General features: G+C 46.3%; 1 protein-coding gene across 3 annotated transcripts in view; it reads left to right on the top strand.

Annotated features, from left to right (window-relative positions):
- Window positions 1-7,576: 7,576 nt before the first annotated feature.
- VCAM1 (vascular cell adhesion molecule 1) overlaps window positions 7,577-21,200 on the top strand; it is a 117,584-nt gene continuing 103,960 nt past the window's right edge. The window contains exons 1-3 of one of the 3 annotated variants that reach the window (XM_078644577.1): window positions 7,577-7,788; window positions 8,451-8,735; window positions 11,130-11,459. In XM_078644577.1, the coding sequence (XP_078500703.1) occupies window positions 7,722-7,788; window positions 8,451-8,735; window positions 11,130-11,459 (682 nt within the window). In that variant the 5' untranslated portion in view covers window positions 7,577-7,721. The remainder of the gene's footprint in view (window positions 7,789-8,450; window positions 8,736-11,129; window positions 11,460-21,200) is intronic. The other 2 variants (XM_078644559.1, XM_078644568.1) reach the window with 2 other exon arrangements.

Here is a 21,200-nt window from a genome sequence, read left to right as displayed (position 1 = left end):
AAAATACTACGCCTCCCTAGGTGAGGCGTGACGAAGAGAAATATGTTTACTTCTCCTTGTTATTTCCACTTTCTACGTGTGCTGTACAAACACCATAGAAAAAGGAGTATGCCTCAAAGGATTGTTTTTGTGCAGGAAGGTACTCCTTCCTGTACAAAACCAATATTGTCTGCAAGGGTGCTTGCGTTGGTGCTAGGCAGCAGTTTCGGCGCCAGTGCAAGGAAAGGACAGGTATGTGCCTCATAATGTGGCTTGCGGCGCAGCGCAGAAGTTTGATAAATGAGGCCCGAAGTATTTACTATCTTCTTTTGGGAAGGTCTCTCTCCAAACAGTAAAAGACACTACTTCAGCACGTTTTGTGACACAATCAAACGCTTTTACCAGAAAGTTGGCAAGATTGCTGGATAAAACCTGCGAGACATCAAAATCAAAAGACCCTGTAACCACAGAATATTTTTTTTAATTGGTTTTAATTGAACACCTATGTATTTTAGCAGTAGATGTGGGATAGCCCATTATGAAACTTACATTGCTTTTTCAATGGTTTTAACAAACAATGTGGATGTTTTATCATTCGGGTCAAGCCAAAAATGAATTTTTTATTGATTTTATAGCGGTATGTAGATGTAGTTTAATCATTAAATCTGCTTGAGGGTCTTAGGGATATTGTCTCGAATTTTATAAATGTATACAATAAAGCAATTGGTTAATGATATAAGCCGCAGAGGCTTGTTTGCCCGGTTGAAATGTAATGCTGAGATGTTGCCTGTTCTGGTATTTTAGTTCGGTTGTCATTACGGTATCAGAGATAGATGCAAATTGGCTGGAGCAGGAGTTTTTGCCCAAATCAGAAATACACATACAATTGTCACAGAAAGGGCGCAGAATTAAGGAATTACCACAGGAATCAGTGTTTAGGCACGTGATTCCTGTGGTAATTCCCCATTTTTGAGAACTGACTGCTTCCCGCGCTCCTCTCTGATTTCTTATAACTTTCCATATTTATATCATATCCACTTCCTCTATTGCTCCCTGCCTTCCTCTTTCCCTTGATCGTGTCCCTGTTGTGTTTTTTCCCTTTTTAGAGGGCCTTGCAGCTGCAATTTGCTACCGCTCGCTCCTTTATAAATGATTTGCTTTTGTGCACTTTTACATTTTTCTAATTTAGCGCTCCAAGATGGGCTTCCACTATATTGAAATGGTAAATTTTAAAAAATGGTTGCCAAACCATCCTGACACATATGAGTGTATGTGTAATTTGTGTCAATTAACGTGCTGTGGCTTTGCCACTGCTTGTTTAGATCAGCTCAACATTGCAGCTATCTCCATGGCCTACTGTTACCAATGCTTTAAAATCACATACCATTCCCTTTGGCTCTGCACAGAGCAATATTACTTTCTCACCTCATGCTATTAGCAGTTTGGTGTATAATTGAGTGCTTTCATTGTTGCATGCGGGACAAGAGTGAAGGGAATTTTCACAGAAAACATTCTCTGGGTCTTATGTACGAAGAATACAGTTAGTAAAATTGGTCACAGTTTCCTTACCAATTTTTACTGCATTCATTGATAGTTTACTAACTGACCTATGTACTAGGAAATTGGCTCACAAGGTGCAGAATCCTATTGGGTCACAATTGGACCTACTTGATGACATCATCACAGAGATGGGGGCCTGCTGGTGTCAACAGGGAATCTTGTCTGTGATTGCTTTTAAATAAAGCAATCATTTTTTAGGTAGCCCATTTTGCTAAAAAAAAATAGCATGCGATTAAAAAAAAAACGTTGACAAACTTTGTTCAGGAGTAAGGAGTGGTCCCATTGACCACTGCCTACTATTAACAAGCATTTGCAATGCAATAGGTCTCACATTGGGAAAGTTTGAGCTATTGGTATTGTAAATGACACATTTTTTATGTATGTGTTGGTTTTGAAAATAGCGAAATTAATAGCTTTGTCATTTACAATGCCAATAGTTTTAACTTTCGCAAACGTGACACCTATACATTTGTAATGCAATATGTGTTGTATTTACGTGACTTAGATGTATTAATATTACAAATAACAATGGCTTTTATTTATTTTTTAATAATTAATACTTAAATAAAATTTATTTTAATTTATAATGTCAATAGCTTAAACTTTTGTAAATAACTTTTGGGAAGATTATGTTCAGTGTATTGTATTGTGATGAAAATCCAAGAACAGAAGTGAAATATTAACATCTTTTTGTGACATTTGTAATAAAGCTTGAAACATTGAGAGGACATATTACTGCGAGTCATGCTCTACGGAGTTCATCAAGCAAACTTGTGCTGTCTTTGCGGGGTGCAACAAATGTGGTAGTTTGACTCTCCACCTACCTTTAACCCCTTCCATGCTCATGACGAGCTGAGCTCGTCATGAGTTGCGCCGCTCGCATGCTCATGACGAGCTCAGCTCGTCATGTAACGCGGCTTTTTAAAAAAAGCCGCACAGCGCGAAAAAAGCCGCCGCACGCATGCGGTTAAAAGAGTCCAGATAGTGCATTCAAGTGCTTCCATGTAGTTGCGCTGTTTCTCCCGGAAGTTAGTTGTGGTCTGTTGCCTCTGTCCATGGGACACTAGGCAGGCGGTTGTGGAGCCCGGCAGCGACACACAGAGTGATTGGGATGGAAGCCGGCAGCATAGAAGAAGCAGGCACATCGCCACTCTGACATCGATTGTGACATGATAAGTGGCCTCTGCCTGCCTCTCACACACAGCACGTTTCTAGGACATTGCCTGATGTTCCCGGCTGAGTAAAGGGTCTGCACTGAAGTCCAGCCTCACAATGAGCCACCAGGCCCTGCGCAGGATGCGGTAGAAAACATGCAACGCTCACTTGGCAATCTGGGCAATTAAGTGTGTGTGTGTGTGTGTGTGGACATTGTGACATTGTGAGAGACACGAATTAGAGCAAGCATTGGCAAACCCAATTGTTATTGACTTTGGAACGTAACCGGTGCTCACGTAAAACGCTTCAATACCTTTGGGTCGAGTTTGCGCTATATAAATCTGATTTTAAAAAAAGGGAGTAGAGCATGAAAAGAAGGGGAAGCATGTAAACATCAACAGGATGAGGAGAATGAGTGCGGCGATTGGGGCATGGAGCTGAAATGGCTGCCCGAGCAGGAGAGGCGCGTACGAATGAAGGGCTGATGGACATTGTGAGAGACACGAATTAGAGCAAGCATTGGCAAACCCAATTGTTATCGACTTTGGAACGTAACTGGTGCTCACGTAAAGCGCTTCAATACCTTTGGGTCGAGTTTGCGCTATATAAATCTGATTAAAAAAAAGGGAGTACAGCATGAAAAGAAGGGTAAACATGTAAACATCAACAGGATGAGGAGAATGAGCGCGGCGATTGGGGCATGGAGCTGAAATGGCTGCCCGAGCAGGAGAGGCGCGTACGAATGAAGGGCTGATGGACATCGTGTGAGACACGAATTTAGAGCTGAAATTCCTGCCCGAGCAGGAGAGGCGCGTACGAATGAAGGGCTGATGGACATTGTGAGAGACACAAATTTGGAGCTGAAATGGCTGCCCGAGCAGGAGAGGCGCGTACGAATGAAGGGCTGATGGACATTGTGAGAGACACGAATTTGGAGCTGAAATAGCTGCCCGAGCAGGAGAGGCGCGTACGAATGAAGGGCTGATGGACATTGTGAGAGACACGAATTAGAGCAAGCATTGGCAAACCCAATTGTTATCGACTTTGGAACGTAACTGGTGCTCACGTAAAGCGCTTCGATACCTTTGGGTCGAGTTTGCGCTATATAAATCTGATTAAAAAAAGGGAGTACAGCATGAAAAGAAGGGGAAACATGTAAACATCAACAGGATGAGGAGAATGAGCGCGGCGATTATGGCATGGAGCTGAAATGGCTGTCCGAGCAGGAGAGGCGCGTACGAATGAAGGGCTGATGGACATTGTGAGAGACACGAATTTGGAGCTGAAATGGCTGCCCGAGCAGGAGAGGCGCGTACGAATGAAGGGCTGATGGACATTGTGAGAGACACAAATTTGGAGCTGAAATGGATGCCCGTGCAGGAGAGGCGAGTACGAATGAAGGGCTGATGGACATTGTGAGAGACACGAATTTGGAGCTGAAATGGCTGCCCGAGCAGGAGAGGCGCGTACGAATGAAGGGCTGATGGACATTGTGAGAGACACAAATTTGGAGCTGAAATGGATGCCCGTGCAGGAGAGGCGCGTACGAATGAAGGGCTGATGGACATTGTGAGAGACACGAATTTGGAGCTGAAATGGCTGCCCGAGCAGGAGAGGCGCGTACGAATGAAGGGCTGATGGACATTGTGAGAGACACAAATTTGGAGCTGAAATGGATGCCCGTGCAGGAGAGGCGCGTACGAATGAAGGGCTGATGGACATTGTGAGAGACACGAATTTGGAGCTGAAATGGCTGCCCGAGCAGGAGAGGCGCGTACGAATGAAGGGCTGATGGACATCGTGTGAGACACGAATTTGGAGCTGAAATGGCTGCCCGAGCAGGAGAGACGCGTACGAATGAAGGGCTGATGGACATTGTGAGAGACACGAATTTGGAGCTGAAATAGCTGCCCGAGCAGGAGAGGCGCGTACGAATGAAGGGCCTGGGAGTTGTGTACACGTGCGCGGATGGGGGCGGGGGAGCGAGCGAGTGGGAGGGAACGAGCATATGGGGTGTGAGTGAGGCCAAGCGCACGCTGACGAAGCGTCACGCTTCAATAGATCGCATGCATTGGAAGGAATCCGCTTGGAATCCGCTTGGTCAAAGAGTTTGCTTCAACTACTATACTCTCTTCTATTTTTCCCTGCGGGATAGAATAGTCGAGACCTAAAAATGGTTTGTCAACATTCACAAAAGGGAAGGCATCCCTTGATGATCCCTTTCCATTTGTAAATTGGTTACCACCTTTTTTGAGGTGTCAATAGCCTACCAAGGGTTTGTGACTGCAATTGCTGTTGCAAACCATTGATGGATGCCTTAAGACATAGTAAATTGGAAGCGATGCCCAAATCACGCCCCTTCCAATTTGTGATTCAGTTTCCACTACTGAATTGAAATTTAGGTTTTGCGCATACACAAGCTATTTTGGAGTATCAAAGGCTCCAGATTTGCGAATTGGAGCCTTTGCAACCTCAAAAAAACTTTGTACATAAGGCTCTAACTTCTTTATCTCATAGATGCTCTATACAAAGACAATAATCTATTTTTGTTTTTTGCACTGCTGCAGGCTAATTTAAGACTTTCCTAAGACAGCGCATTTGCTGTCTCTTGCAAGACATTTTTTGAGTATACAGTGGACTTAGAGCCTGCCCATTGCATACCAATGATTGCTTTCCCAGAAAGCTGGAAATATGCAGAGATCATCGCCCAACTCAAGAAACCCAAGGCAGACCCAAAGGACCTCAAGAACTTCCTGCCATCTCCCTGCTCCCATTCCCTGCAAAATTCATCGAGAAGATCGTCAACAGACAACTGACCCAATTCCTTGAAGAGAACAACACCTTGGACTCATCCCAATCTGGATTCACAGCAACCACAGCTCCGAAACTGCCCTCATCGCCGCCACCGATGACATCAGGGCCCTACTGGACAACGGCAAAACCGCAGCCCTCATCCTCCTGGACCTCTCGGCTGCCTTCCACACCGTCTGCCACCACACCCTTTGCACACACCTCTACAACACAGGGATCCACGATAAAGCCCTGGACTTGATCACCTCCTTCCTCACCAACAGAACCCAGAGAGTCCTCCTCCCTCCATTCCGATCCGAAGCCACCAAGATCACCAGCGGCATACCCCAAGCATCATCACTCAGCCCGACCCTCATCAATGTCTACATGACACCCCTGGCCAACATCATCCAATCGCATGACCTCAACACAGTCTCATACGCCGACGACACCCAGCTGATCCTCTCCTTCACCAAAGACCCCGGCACTGCCAAATCCAACTTCCACAAAGGGATGAAGGCTGTCGCCGAATGGATGAAGAGCAGTCGCCTGAAACTGAACTCGGACAAGACGGAGGTCCTCATCCTCGGCTCCACCCCCTCCGCCTGGGATGACTCCTTGTGGCCGACCTCACTGAGTACTGCGCCGACACCCACTGACCATGCACGCAACCTTGGGTTCATCCTAGACTCTTCTCTGTCAATGACCCAACAAGACAACGCCGTCTCCTCCTCCTGTTTAACACCCTCCATATGCTTCGCAAGGTCTACTGATGGATCCCCACCAGAACCAGATGAATGGTCACCCAGGTCCTCGTCACCATCAGGCTGGACTACGGCAACACCCTCTAGGCAGGAACCACAGCCAAACTCCAGAAGAGACTCCAACGCATACAAAACGCCTCCACACACCTCATCCTCGACATCCCCCGCCACAGCCACATCATAGGGACCTGCACTGGCTCCCCGTCAACAAGAGGATCACCTTCAAGCTCCTCACCCACGATCACAAAGCACTCCATGATGCCGGACCAGCATACCTCAACAAGCGACTCACCTTCTACACCCCCAACCGCCAGCTCCGCTCCACTGACCTCGGCCTCGCCACCGTCCCGCGCATCCACCGAACAACCACCGGCGGCAGATCCTTCTCCCACCTCGCCGCCAAGACATGGAACACCCTCCCCATCCACCTACAACAGACCCAGGATCTGCTGACCTTCAGGAGACTCCTGAAGACCTGGCTGTTCAATCAGTAGCTGTTCCTCCCCCCCTCCCCCCCCCGCACCCCTCCTCAGCGCCTTGAGACCCTCACAGGGGAGTTGCGCGCTCTACAAATGTCTGATTGATTGATTGATTGATTCGTTGTCACTCTCATTTGCTTACATCTAATTTGTTATCAAGTGTGGCTTCACTTCCTCTAATCTTTGGTTTGTCCCTTCTCTGGAGCAAGGACCCCCTTACTTTTGTCGTTCTACTTCAGGTGCTACTTTTATCTCTTTATCTAAGCACTCTATGAGAGCGTATGTGTTTTCCTGCTGTCTTCCTCTTGTATGTCTCCCCCCTCCACTGCACTGCCTGCTCATGTGTGTCCACCAGCCCTCATCTGCTTATCCCACCCCAGCGTTCCTTTTACACTTGTGCACTTCTCCTCCACCTCTGCCACATGCTTGTGGTGCGTGCCTTCAAAATTACGTTGCTGGCCGCAATTATTTGTTTTCCTTTTTCATAGCCATGAGGCTCAACATCATGATGTAGCACAGCGTGGTTAGAACCATTGGCAAATTCAATCGCTCCCAAAAGGGGGGTCTATTGTATTTGCCAATGCTTGCTAATATTTTAGTCAAGGCTCAAAATGCAAGCCAGAGCCAATAGTATTGGCAACGCATTGCTTGTGTCTTTGATTGAATCTGGCTCATTGTTTCGATAAATAGCGCCAGAAGTTAATTTTTTTAAGGGAGGGACGTTTAGCCTCGGGTGCAACAGAGGGCGCTGACAGCCGCGAGATCCGTGCGTCTATTTATAGCCCTGGTTTTCCTCGGTTCCCTTGTGTACTTTTACTTTTTTTGCGGACTAGTTTGAGTGTCCCCGCGGCTCGCCGGGATTTCCCGTCTCCCGTCTCCCAGGCCCTTCATAAGGCGCGAGCGCCCCTCTCTTCACTCGCAGTCTGGGTCACCTCGTGCACTCCACGCCCCTGGATACCGACTCCCGGCCCCATCACCTTCCCTCGTCAAGAACATGAGGGTTGCCCGGATACCAAGGGCATCTTTAGCTCTCTGCGTGTTCCTGCTCGGAATACTAAGCGGTGAGTTTGGGTATTTTAAACAGACAGACAATTTAATTCGTTTCTGGTCTGACGTCTTTGCTGATAGAATCATGACTTACTTTATTTATAGCCTGGTGTGGTGTTAATTCCTTAACATCACATTGACCCTTTAAAACCACGTTGAAGCAAAATGGGTCCTTTACATTCTTGACTGTAATGAGCTCTTAGTGGGCTGAGCATTGTTCTCTGAGAATGTATAGAGTTAAAGTCCCGGCTCCCTATGGGCATTTGGTGTGAGCTTCAGCAAGTTGGTTTTATATCCCTATGTAATGATCAGTAACAGTTCAACTCGTAAAAGCTGCTGTTAGTTTCTCTGTTCAAGAGGACGAGGAGCTGATCTTGTTGCTCACCACATAGGAGAATGTTATGTTATCCTTGAGAAACCATGAAAGCCTACAAGGGAATATTTGTGACATTTTAATGATGTGATTAATGCGTTCATGTTACCTTTTTCCGTATCTGGATATTGTTAAGTTTTGTATTTTGCATTGGCTTTAGTTTCATAGATTGCATCATCCTTTCCTTTTATGTTTTCCGGTTAGTGTTCTATTTTACTTTTATTTTAAACAAAGAGATTAAAAAAAAACGCGCAAGACAAAATGCCGTGTGCATTGAATCTCCTGTACTTTTTGTGCTTTTAGCGGAAGGTTTTAAGGCCACGTTACTGCCGAAGAGCTGGGTCGCTGTCCCTCACGGAGGGACCCTGGTGCTGGTCTGCACCGTGACCGGCTGCGAGCCCGACAAGCCCGTGTTCTTCGTCTGGAGGGGGACCGGAGACTCGTCCCTCGGCGGGGCCACCAGCACAGTGGGGCACCAGTCCAACCTCACCGTGGCCCCCGTTGGCTTCGACAATGCTCAGACGTACATATGCCTCGCCTCCTGTGGGTCGGAGAGGCGGCAAACCAAAACCGACGTGGACGTGTACTGTGAGTACTAGGATTGTGAAGATCTGTGTATAGCGCCCAGTGTGCCATCATCCTGTTTTTATGAGCTTGACGGATTCTGACTATCCCTGTTGTTTTAGTTGGTCAATGGCCATTTGATCAGAGTACAGTTGTTTGGTAGCGCTGCTGATGATTTTAAGGTTTCCATATCATGTGATAATGTTATATGTATCTATAAGGCACTCCTTCTGCTAGTCTTATAGCCTTGCGATGGCATTGCTTTTGGTAAATTCATGCCCAGGTTTTGAAAATTCCAGAACAGACGTGAATCCGTTGTGAAATGCAGTAATTGTTATCGTGGGAATATTTGATGTTGATAATTAGATATTCTACTGTCTGGTGAGATGCTGCTGCAGGTCTGGCAGAGTATTTTTTTTGCCATCTATGACTCCTGCACTGACCAGTGATTTTGTATGTGTGTGAAATAATTGCAAATAGGTATGAATTCTGGTTAGCTATGGACGGTTTTGTAAGTGATATGTGGTGATTGTATGGGTGAATTCTGTTGTCAGTATACAGATACCTGAATAGTATATTGACTGCGTATTGTGCACTGTGTATGGTGCTTCCCTTGATAAGTTGTGTTGGAAATTCATGTAGGTTATTGTAAGTACTGTTGGACACCCATCCCTGTCTGCACGCGCCCTTTGCTTCTACAGAGTTCTGTTTCATGCCATAAAGTGCTGTGGTCGTTTTGAGTGCTCCTGAGGGCCGAGAGCAGTTTTTATGGCATGTCTGAGCAGTGTTGTGTGTGATGCACTGGTCCTGTATAGTTAACATAATAAAATTACAATACGAACATGGTCAAAACGACACATGGCATAAATTGGGTGGCTGGTCGGGAGAAATCTTTGAAAAGGTTGCAGCCTCAGCACATCTTTCTCTGCCACCTACCAATGCTAGTTTGCTTGGGGTGTTCATGCAGTAGCATGCCCACAATATTTGCACTTACAGACGTTTTCTTATTAAAAAGCAAAGTGATGCCAGGATGAATTGTTGCAATTTGACAGAGGCAACAAAGTTCACAAAGTAGCATTTACCAATATAATTTACTGTACTAAAAGATAAAATACAAACACATTATTGTGAAAGCGCCAGTTTATTACACGAAGCCATTATTCACTCTCTCTCCTAGTCATCTTGTGATATATTACAGCTGAGAACGCAAGTATTAGATCCGTTATCCTCATTTGCAGTTGGCCAGTGTTAGATCTTTCATGCAATCACTCTCAAAAGAATGTCCATTCATATTATTTTCCAAACGAATGTCCATGCGTCTTGAACTCCAAAAGAATGTCCATGCATGTTGCACTCCAAAAGAATGTTCATGTATGTTACTCTCCAAACAATGTCATTTCATGTTTCTCTCCAAAAGAATGTCTATTAATGTTATTCTCCAAAAGAATGCCCATTGGTGTTGTGTTTTCAATTGGCCATGTTATATCTTTCATGCAGCCACTCTCCAAAATAATGTCCATTGATATTACTATCCCAAAAAAGTCCATTCATGTTACTCTTCGAAAGAATGACAATTAGTGTTGCTCTCCAAAATAATGCCCATTGATGTTACTCTCCAAAGAATGTTCATTCATGTTACTCTCCGAAAAAATGTCCATTCATGTTGCCCTCCAAAATAATGTCCATTTATGTTTCTCTCGAAAAGAATGTCAATGTTACTCTCCAGCAGAATGTCCACTCATGTTGCTCTCCAAACAAATGTCCATTCATGTTACTCTCCAAAAGAATGTCCATTCATGTTACTCTCCGAAAGAATGCAAATTGATGTTATGCTTTCAATTTGGCCATGTTATATCTTTCATGCAGCCACTCTCAAGAATAATGTCGATTGATGTTACTGTCCCAAAAAAGTCCATTCATGTTACTCTTCAAAAAGAATGTCCATTAATGTTGCTCTCCAAAAGAATGCCTATTGATGTTACTCTCCAAATAATGTTCATTCATGTTACTCTCCCAAAAAATGTCCATTCATGTTGCCCTCCGAAAGAATGTCCATTTATGTTTCTCTCCAAAAGAATGTCAATGTTACTCTCCAACAGAATGTCCATTCATGTTACTCTCCCAAAAGAATGTCCATTTAAGTTGTGTTTTCAATTGGCCATGTTATACCTTTCATGCAGCCACTCTCCAAAAGAATGACCATTCATGTTACTCTCCAAAAGAATGTCCATTCATGTCACGATCCTAAAGATATCCCATTCATGTTATTCTCCAAATTAATGTCCATTGATGTTGCTCTCCAAAAGAATGTCCATTGATGTGGCTTTCAATTGGGCAATGTTATATCTTTCATGCAATAACATTCCAAAAGAATGCCAATTCATGTATTGTTGTTGGTTTCCCTGACTCTGGCTGCAGCCCTTTCCAGTGATCCAGTGATTTCCAGCACCCCGCTTGTGGCCGGGGTACCCGCTGCCCTCACCTGTGAAGTCACAGATGTCTTTCCTTCTCGACGCTGCACTCTGAGACTCATAAGGAATAGCCATGAGGTGGAGAAAAGGACATACGAAGATATAGATGACTCTGTGGAGGACAAAACAACTACTTTGAGGCTGCAGCACAAATTTACTCCTTTCGTGGAAGATGACGGCACGGATATTTTATGTCAGGCACAAATGTCTTTTGAAGACCCACGGATGGAAATGAAACCAAAGAAAAGGCAACGCTCAATGACGCTCAATGTGAACTGTAAGTAGATATGTACTTGTTTTGCAAGTCAGTTGCCAAAATCTTAGCCACCAAAATTGATTCTTCTGTGACCCCCAAATAATACATAGAGCATTGGCTAAAGTGTATTTTCTGCATACAAAGCATTATGTGAAATTCTCTACCCATAATCTTAATATAATGACGAAGACAATTTGAATGTAGGGAGTGGGGTGAAAGGGAGCGTGGTATGGTAGGTCCCCTGAAATGAAAAAGGCAATGTTGACAAGCATCATTATAATATGATTGTAGTAAGAGTTTCTTGGTAATGTGGTTTCATTATTTTCAGTAAGAGCACATGCTAATGCCAAATCTCAAAAGTTCTGCTGGATAAATGTTCTTGTCTGTTATGAACAGCACTACAATCTGAAATACTGTGTCACATCAAAGTTCAATATTTGCTTAAAACAGGGGTAAACAGGCTTTTGTCATTACTGGGAAACAGCCTTTACCACGCATCCATTACCTCATGTGCCCTTACCACACAGATAAGTACCATGCAGTGAAGTATTTCTAACGTTACTGTGCAGTACTATAGCATGCAACCTTTTTATTATTCAAAAGAAGAGATTTAGGTGTGGGTAAAGGGAGGTAATGGTAGTTGTATAGTTTGGGGCGGGTAGAGGTAAATCAAGGCAAGGGTCGATTTAGGGTTAAAAAGTGGTTAAAGGTAAAGGGAGGAAACGGTAGTTTTAGTGATTTGGGTGGATAGAGGTAAAGGGAGGTAGGGTTTATGGGTGGGTAGATGTAGAGGGGGATGTGGGTGACCATAGGGTTCAGGGGTGGGTAAAAGTAGATAAGGGTGACTTTAGGGTTTAGGGGTGAGTAGAGGTAAATGGAGGGTAGGGTAATTTTACGGTTTATGAGGTGGGTAGAGATAAAGCGAGGTAAGGGTGATTTTAGGGTTTAACGGTGGGTATAGGTAAGGAGAGGAAGGGTCGTTTTAGAGTTCATGGATGGGTAGAGGTAAAGGGAGGTAAGTGTAATTTTAGTATTTAAAGGTAGGTAGAGATAAAGGGAGGTAAGGGTGATTTTAGTATTATGGGGTGGTAAGTGGTAAAGGGCAATTTTATGGTTCGGGAGGGAAGAAGTAAAGGGAGATAAGTTGGTAAAAAAGGAGTTTTTGGCATTCCCCCTTCCAATATATATATATATATATATATATATATATATATATATATATATATATATATATATATATATATATCGCACACCCCCTCACAACGAGGGATTAAGTTCGCACTCACAAAGGTTTTCCAAGTTTTCCAATTTTTAGTTTATTTTCTTATTGTCAGCTCATCAGTCACAAAAAATGAACTGCATGTACATTTGTGACGCACAAGAATATAACAGTGGGACAGTTTGTGGTATCAAAAAGATGATTTGAATGTCAGTGCACAATATTCATAATGAATTTTATTATCCAAGAAGGGACTTTAAATGAATTGTATTTTTTTTTTATTTCAAAATATTCTTTATTGAAAGTAAAAAAATTTTTTTTCCATATACAAAGCGAAAGCAAAACATTTGTAATACTTGTACAGTTCTTGCAAAGTTGCGGCCTGGTGGGGCCACGTGAGAGAAAGAAAGGAAGAGAGAGAGAAAAAGGAGGGGGGGGGGGAGGGGTCACTGTTCCAGATATGCGTCGAGAGCTTCCCACATGTTATCTTTAGCGGTATGATTCGCCGTCTTGTGCTTGGCAGTGATGTTGTCAGCCCCCCGGAGGAAGGTTACCCAGTTGAACCAGCGTTTGAAGGTGGCTTTGCTAGTGTCCTTCCAGTTACCCAGGATCGTTTTCACCGCAGCTGTCAGAAGTACATCGACCAGGTCTCGTACTTCTTTGGACTGAAGTTCTGTTGATAGGAAGGCAGTGGCTATCCCCGCTAGTCCTCTTTGTGTCTTACTTCCTGTGACTGTGTCTATGACGTTATAGACCTTGCTCCAGAAAGTTTTGATTTTGGGGCATTCGTATAGCATGTGGGATAGATCTCCTGTTGCCCTCTGGCAGTTCCAGCATATACTGCTCTCGCTAGCTCCAACTCTCCCTAGTTTCGCTGGTGTCCAATGCAGCCTGTGGAGTAACCAGTATTTGGTTTGTGCTAGTTGTGGCGTGATTTTGTTTTTGGACGCTGCCGTCCATAGTCTGGCTCTTTCCTCCTCGTTTAGAGGTCTTTGTATGGTCTCCTCCCAAAAGGCCAGTGTCTTATTGTTTAGAGTTGTGGTGCGTGGTGTGATTAGCTTGTAAATTTGCGCTGTTTGGTGGCCTGTCTTGTTTAGGTTTTGTGTGTATTGTATGATGGTGGGTATCTGTTTCGAGAGGCTCGCTTTGGTGACAGCTGCTTTGATTTTAAGGAATTCGTAGAACTCCTTGTTTGGTAGGGAGGTTGTCTGCTGTATTGCCCTGTAGGTGAGTGGGTTATTCCCTGCTTCTAATTGTGACGGTGTTGTGATGCCTCTGCTGTACCATTCCTTGCTGTCTAGTGTTTTCCCCTTGTAAGTGATGTTGGTGTTATGCCACAATGATTCCCATTTGGTGCCCTTGATACTTACTGCCATTTCCTTGTCTACTCTCAGCAGTGCTGTCTTTGTGTTGTGGATTATTGCGTTTTTGGCCTCTGGGTGCTTGTGCGCCGTGAGGGCCATAATTGGGTCTGCCCCCCCTAGGATACACCTTTCCAGGTCAAGCCATACCGGCATGTACTCTGGTGTGGGGGCTATCCAGTGTGTTCCCTGTTTGGCAAGGCACGCCGTCTGGAAGGCCTTGTAGTTTGTGAGATTCAGTCCGCCCTGTTCTTTTTTAAGTCTGAGTTTCGCTAAGCTTATTCTTGGTTTTTTTCCTCCCCAGAGGAACATGTTGATGCTTTTGTCTATGCGTTTGTGGAAATCGGTTGTGAGTGTGAGAGGCAGCATGGAGAGCATGTAGTTTAGCATGGGAGTGACCATCATTTTTATTGTCTCAATTCTTCCCCACCAGCTTATGTATTTGGGGCCCCACGTGTCTAGCCTGGACTTAATTTTTTTTAACATCGCCTCCTCATTGTGATCTAGTGTTGATCTTAGGTCCCTTCCGAAGAGTAGACCTAGGTATTTCAGGGGTTTTGTCTGCCATGCCAGGCCGGACGAGCCCAGGACAGTCTTGGTGGTGTGGCAGTTCATAGGTTTGCATTCGGATTTCTCCCTGTTGAGCTTGTAGCCTGAGACAAGCGCATATTCTTCTATTGTTTGCACGAGTGCCTCAATTGACTCTTGTGGGTTGTTTGTGGTGATCAGAATGTCATCCGCGTATGCAGCTAGCTTGAAAGCTTGACCCTCTATCTGCACCCCCGTGATGCGGGGGTTTGATCTGATCATGTGGAGGAGTGGTTCTAGTGCCAACAGGAATAGCCCCGGTGAGAGGGGGCAGCCCTGCCTTGTCCCTCTGCCTAGTGTGAGTGTGTCCGATGTCGCTGCGTTCACCACCACTCGAGCCCGAGGGTTTTTGTAGAGGGCCATGATCATGCCCCTGTACTTCTCCCCCAGTCCAAACTTGATCATGCATTGGTTCAGGAAGGGCCATGAGACTCTATCGAAGGCTTTTTCTGCGTCTAATGCGATCATGACAGCCTTTTCCGCACTGTTGGCCGTGCGATTGATTAAATGGCATAGCAGTCTGGTGTTGTCCTGCGAGAGTCTGTTTTCCAGGTAGCCCACCTGAGTTTTGTGTATGAGAGCGGGGAGATGTGTGTTTAATCTCGCTGCTATGATTTTGGCGTAGATTTTGCAGTCCACGTTAATTAGGGAAATTGGCCTGTAGTTGTGTGGGAACTGGGGGTCTTTCCCTTCCTTGGGGATCACAATAATGTTTGCCTCTGCCATCGAGTCCGTCATATAGCCTTTTTCCGCGCATGCATGGAATATTCTGACTAGCGTGTCTTTGAGTAGTGGTTGGTATTGTTTATAGAAGGCAGCTGTGAAGCCGTCCGGACCTGGGGCCTTGTTTGGTTTTAGTGAGTCTATGGCCCTCCCTACTTCCGCTTTGGTTATGTTTTGATCTAAGGCCTCTCTCTGTTCTTCGCTTATTCTGGGTAGGTCGAGCTTCTCTAGCAGGTTTGCCCCGCCGTCTGCCTCCAGCGAGGCATCGGCAGTGTATAGGTCTTTGTAGAACTTCCTGAAAGTTTCGAGGATTTGTTTGCTCGTTGTGTGTGTCTTGTTATCAGCGTCTGTGATTGCCGCGACTGCGTGCTGCCTTTGCTTGGCTTTCAGGTATCCAGCCAGGGCTTTCCCTGCTTTGTTGGCCGAGCATAAGTTAATGGATTTATATTTGTTGATCCACGTGGAGGCTCTCTCGCTTAGGATTCTGTTTAGCTCATATTTTTTCTTTGTTAGTGTTGTGAGTGTGTTTCTGTCCATTAAGTTGGCCGTGTGGTTCCTCTCTAACTCCTTAATCTGCTCCTCCAGTTCTCTAATTTTTTTGTTCCTGCCCCTGTTCATGCGTGCTTTAATATTCATGAGTTTCCCCCTTATTGTTGCTTTGAGCGCGTCCCAAAGTGTTGCTGCCTCTATGTCTGCTGTGTCGTTGTACTGGAGATATTCCTTGATCGCTACCTCTATTTCGGTAATGTTGGCGGGGTTCTCGAGTATGTCACTGTTAAGGCGCCACCTCCTGCTAGGTGTTTCGTTATGTTTGCCACTTAATGAGAGGGATATGTGTGCATGGTCCGAGACTGTTATGGACCCTATTTCAGTTGTGTCTATCAGGTGTGTATGTGTGTTGGACATGAGTATGTAATCTATCCTGCTGTACGAGTTGTGGGGGTGCGAGTAGAAGGTGTATTCTCTTGCGCTAGGGTTTTGTAGCCTCCACAGGTCAGCTAGTGCGAGTTTGGTGCATAGGTTTTTGAGTGTGTTCTGTTCTTATGATGTGTGGCTGGGTCTGTGTGGGTGTCTGTCTGTGGCATTGTCCATCGCCTGGTTCATGTCCCCTGCCGTTATTAGTAGTTCGCCCAGTGGGATCGTATTTAGTTCGTTCTCTAGGTCCTCCCAGAATTTTTTGTCTACCGCGTTTGGCCCGTATATGTTTGCTATGTGTATTGTTTCGTCACCTCTCTTAATAGATGTGATCAGCCACCTCCCTTTGGAGTCTGTGACATTGTTGTGAACCTGGAACTTCCCTTTCTTACTGATTATGGTGATGACTCCTCCCTTTTTGTTGATTGCTGGTGAGCATAGCACCTCGCCTATCCAGTTGGCTTTGAGCTTGTTAGCCTCCTCTGTGAACACTCTAGTTTCTTGGAGGACGTATATGTCAGCCTTCAGTCTATTTAGGTAGTCTAGTGTTTTCCGTCGCTTGACGGGGTGGTTGAGGCCCTTGACGTTAAGTGACACTATTTTAAAGTCCGAGGCTATCTGTGCATGGCCACTAGTGTCAGGTGTCGTCATGGTGTGTTCGTTCTGTCGCTGCACCTTAGAGAGGGATCTCTGTTGTTTCTCTTTGTTCTTTGCTTGCTTGCTAACTGCCACCAGACATTGGTGCCCCCTCGGGATGTGGGATGGGATGGGGGGTTGTGTGTGGATACAGGAAAGAAGAGAAAGAAAGAAGAGTGCTTCCACCAGGCTAAGATTGTCCGTGCTACATGGCCTCCCTCCCGGCCCTCTCCCCCCCCTCCGCCCCCCGCCCCCCTCCCCCCTGTCAACGTACTGTAAACGTGCGACAGCAACGGTTCCCGCCCTCCGCTCCCCCGGGTTTGTCCGAGGCAAGTGAAAACCCTCTTAGCCGCCCACCCGTGCTGCGCATTTTTAGGCAAAGGATATAGGTTCTCAAGTGTTCAAGGTCCTGTGTTCCTTATGTGAGGTAGACTTTGTTCAATGAGATCGGTGTGGCCTGCAGGCTAGGAAAGTCCTGTGTTCCTAGGTTGTCCACGGATCGTATTCCCGTAGTTGAGGTAGTTTCTTCTTCTGGTGAGGTAGGTTTCTTTGCCCTTGAGGTAACTGTTGTTCTTCATAGGTAGGTCTTATCTGCCACCTGCTGCTCCCTTATCATCCGTCTCCGAGCTGTCTGACGAGGCTCTTCTTTTTGCCGTACCGGGATTTGTTTGTTCCATCTCCTCTTGCTCTGGCTTCCTGAGGTACCTGCGTAGTTCTGCTGGGTCATCGAACATACGTGTGTCCTGCCCGTCTGTTATCCTCATTCTTGCTGGACCTACAAAGCTGAACGTTATCCTTGCTCTCTTCATAGTGTCTCTTAGTGCGAGGAAACCTTTCCTTGCTTCTACCGTGCCCCTTGAAAGGTCTTGGGTGAATATTATCTTCTTGCCTTTCCAGATGGGGGTTTGGCCTTTGCGTGCGAAAGCGAAGATGGCATCGGTGTGGCTGGATTTCAGGGGTTTACAGATGATCGTTCTTGGACCTTTCATGTGTGCTTGTTTTGTGGCGGGGATTCTGTAAGCTTTGTCGATCTCCAAAGCTCTTTCAAATTTTATGCCAGTCAGCTTGGGTATCAGTGTCTCAAGTAATGCCGCGCATGAGCCTGCCCCCTCCTCCTCATCTTCTGGTATGCCTAGGATCCTGATGTTCCCTTTCCGGTTTTTGTCTTCTTGCTCTGCGAGCCTTCTCTGCATGTCGCTGGAGACTTTGGAGATGTAGCATATGTCTTTGTCCATGATACTTGATTTGTCTTCTATGTCGCTGATTCTTCTCTCTGTCTCCGCTACTCTACTCGCTATTTTGTTCTGATCTGCACGTATGGCTGTGAGTTCTAGCTGGACGTTGTCCATGGAGATCTTTGTGGCCTTGGCCAGCTCATTGGCTTCGGTTATTTTTTTGACGAGCAGGTCCATCGCAGTCTCTGTGTTTTGCAGGTTTTTCATTTTGATTGGTGATTCCAGGTCTTTCCTAATTTTTTTTGTATCACCGTTCATCATCTCTAGACCTCTTCTTCCTTGGTATAAGGACAGTCTCTCTTTTTTTTTCAGGTTGGGCTGTGCTCCCTTTGGTGTAGCGTTTTTGGTGTTCGTGGCTGTGTCAGCCTTTGCAGTGCTGCCGAAGGTGAACCTGCTCGGCCACTTTATCGACCTGGTTCTAGTTTTCCCGGACGCCAGGGCTACCGTCCAGAGCCAGGTGCTGATCCCTGGTTTTGGTCACAGCGTTCTTTACCTTCTGTTGCTGCACGCTTCGCTATTACTCGCATGGGCAGTGGCAGGGTGTTTCCAGACCAGATATGACTAGGAGGCTAGGAGGCTGCCGAGGCGCTTACAGGTGCTTGGTTGCGCTCCAGCTGGCCCTTGCGCCGAGGCCGGAAGTTCCGCTGCCCCTGCTTGCCTGCCTGTGGATGTTCTCTGTGATGGTTTCCTCCGCCTGTTCCACCTTCCAAAATGGCTGCCTTTGTCCACTGCCACCCTACAGCCACCTCTATCCTGCGCCTTGAGACGTGCTCTACACGTATGTATTACGTGTGCCTATTCGTGCTCAGGGCTTAGTGCGTGTTCGGCTAGCGCTGCCTTTATTGCGGTGTGCTTGCGTTGGTTTGCTTGCACGTACGTATCGCGTCCCAGCCCACTGTGGTCTGATGTGATCTGGATTGCCCCTCCTAAGATGGCCACCGCTTTTGCTCACCTCTGTTCTGGATGAGCACTCCTGATCGCCGGCCGCTACTTGATGCACTCCGGTCTCAGTGGACTACGTTCGCAGAGGACCATCCGGCTCGCGCTACCTTAGTTGCGATGTGCTTGCGTTGGTTTGCTCGCACCTACTCGCTCTTGTCCGCTGTGGAATGGACTGATGTGGTATGCCCCTTCCAAGATGGCCGCCGCCTTTTTTCTCTACTTTTTACCGTTCCCAGGTATGCTCCGTGCGTGGTGGCTTTTGCTCGCAAGAAGGCCAGCAGTGTTCCGTTCTCCCCTGCCAACCTTGTGTCGGCTTGGCTCGGGCACACTCCAGCAGCGGTGTGCCTTGTCCTTTACCAAGATGGCCGCCGCCGTTCGTTTCCCCCGTTCCGGATGGCACCGCCTCAGTGCTGCCGACTGCTACACTGGCGCCTCGCCTCGCCGCGTGGAGCGGGACCGGTATGGCTACGTTTGTGCCGCTTGGGAGCTGCTCTCTTGCTCTCGCGCTACCGTTGCGGGGGTGTGCCTCGCTGCTCCGCTTGTACCCAGCTCCGCCTCACTCCGGTTCTGCCGCCCCCCTCTTCCGCCTTCTTGTGTGGCCGCTTGCTCCGCTCTTGCGCTTCCTCACGGTGGTGGACCTCCGGCGATGAGCTTGGCTGGGATTGCTACCGTTGACCGTTGACCGTTGTATCACTCCTTGTTGCGCTCCAGGTCGCGCTCAAGATGGCCGCCTTGTTTGTCTTCGGGTTGCGCTTGTAACTTTTGTGTGTGCACCCGTCAGGTTCTTGTACGGCCGTCCGCCGCCTCTGCCGCCTCTGCCGACTCTGTTGTGGAGTGACTCTCGCCCGTATCCACCGCGTTGAGCCCGGTTTGGATACTCCTTATGGTTCCCAGTCGTTGTGGCTACCGCTTTTACTGCTCCGCCATCTTGGGCTTCTCTTCGCCTTCCCGAAAATGGTTTTTTTTTGTTAAATCTGCCGTTGTCCCTTACTCAGGCTCTTCCCTTTCGCTGCTCTGGGTATTCCCCCACAGTTTCCTCCGTTTCTTGTGGGAGACCGAGGGTTATCGCTGGTTATTCCGCCGTTCTTCTCCCCGGGGTCGCGGAGCTCTCGAACTTAGGCGACCGCCTTTGTTGCCATCCAAGCCACGTAAGTATTTGTTTTGCATTCAATACCCAGTGAGAGATGACCTTGGTTATATGCATAAATGATAATGGCCCACTAGAGGGCGGATAAGATCTTTTTAAGCAATGGTGAAATAGTGCGCAGTTTGCACATCATAAGATACAAGCTGTATCAAGTTATGTGTTGTGATAAAGGTAGCACCTTAAAGCCCACTAGGGGTCAACAACCATATGTGGATAAAATGATCGAAGATATGTGTGTGCAACCACAATAGAATGCACACGCACAAAAATGTGATTAATATTATACTGTTGTAGACAAGGTCGAAAATGTAAAAATGTATAATGAATGCAGCGTGTGGGAGCAGCGAAACGCGTCGGTTTTTTGTGACTGATGAGCTGACAATAACTAAAAATTGGAAAACTTGGAAAAAAAAAAAAAACGTTTTTTGTGACTGATGAGCTGACAATGAGAAAATAAACTAAAAATTGGAATACTTGGAAAACCTTTGTGAGTGCGAACTTAATCCCTCGTTGTGAGGGGGTGTGCGACATAATTAAGGCTGGGCTCAGCTGAGGAGTTCTGCACCGAATCTTGGAGCGCCAGGGGTCTTGCTAATCAGGAGCCAACTTGGAATATATATATATATATATATATATATCCCTGCTCCAATATCCGTATCAAAGGACTAGGTCCATCCGGAAAAAAGCACTCGCGGGGAACAGTTCGGGTTAATTTATTTCATCACCAAACAGACACTCCATAAACAGACTCGTTTCGGTAGTACACCTTCATCCATGAAACATGGATGAAGATTTACTACCGAAATAAATTAACCCGAACTGTTCCCCGCGAGTGCTTTTTTCCGGATGGACCTAGTCCTTTGATACGGATATTGGAGCAGAGATTGGATGAGTGGGTGCACCCCCACCTTGAGAAGCACCCGCCTATGAGTGCATCGTCCTGGTGTTTTTTGGAGCGGCGATATATATATATATATTTACATATATATATATATA

The sequence above is a fragment of the Lissotriton helveticus genome, chromosome 1_1 (genome assembly GCF_964261635.1).
Source record: "Lissotriton helveticus chromosome 1_1, aLisHel1.1, whole genome shotgun sequence".
In the NCBI taxonomy this organism is placed as follows: Eukaryota; Metazoa; Chordata; class Amphibia; order Caudata; family Salamandridae; genus Lissotriton; species Lissotriton helveticus.
This window is presented reverse-complemented; position numbering and strand designations above follow the sequence as displayed.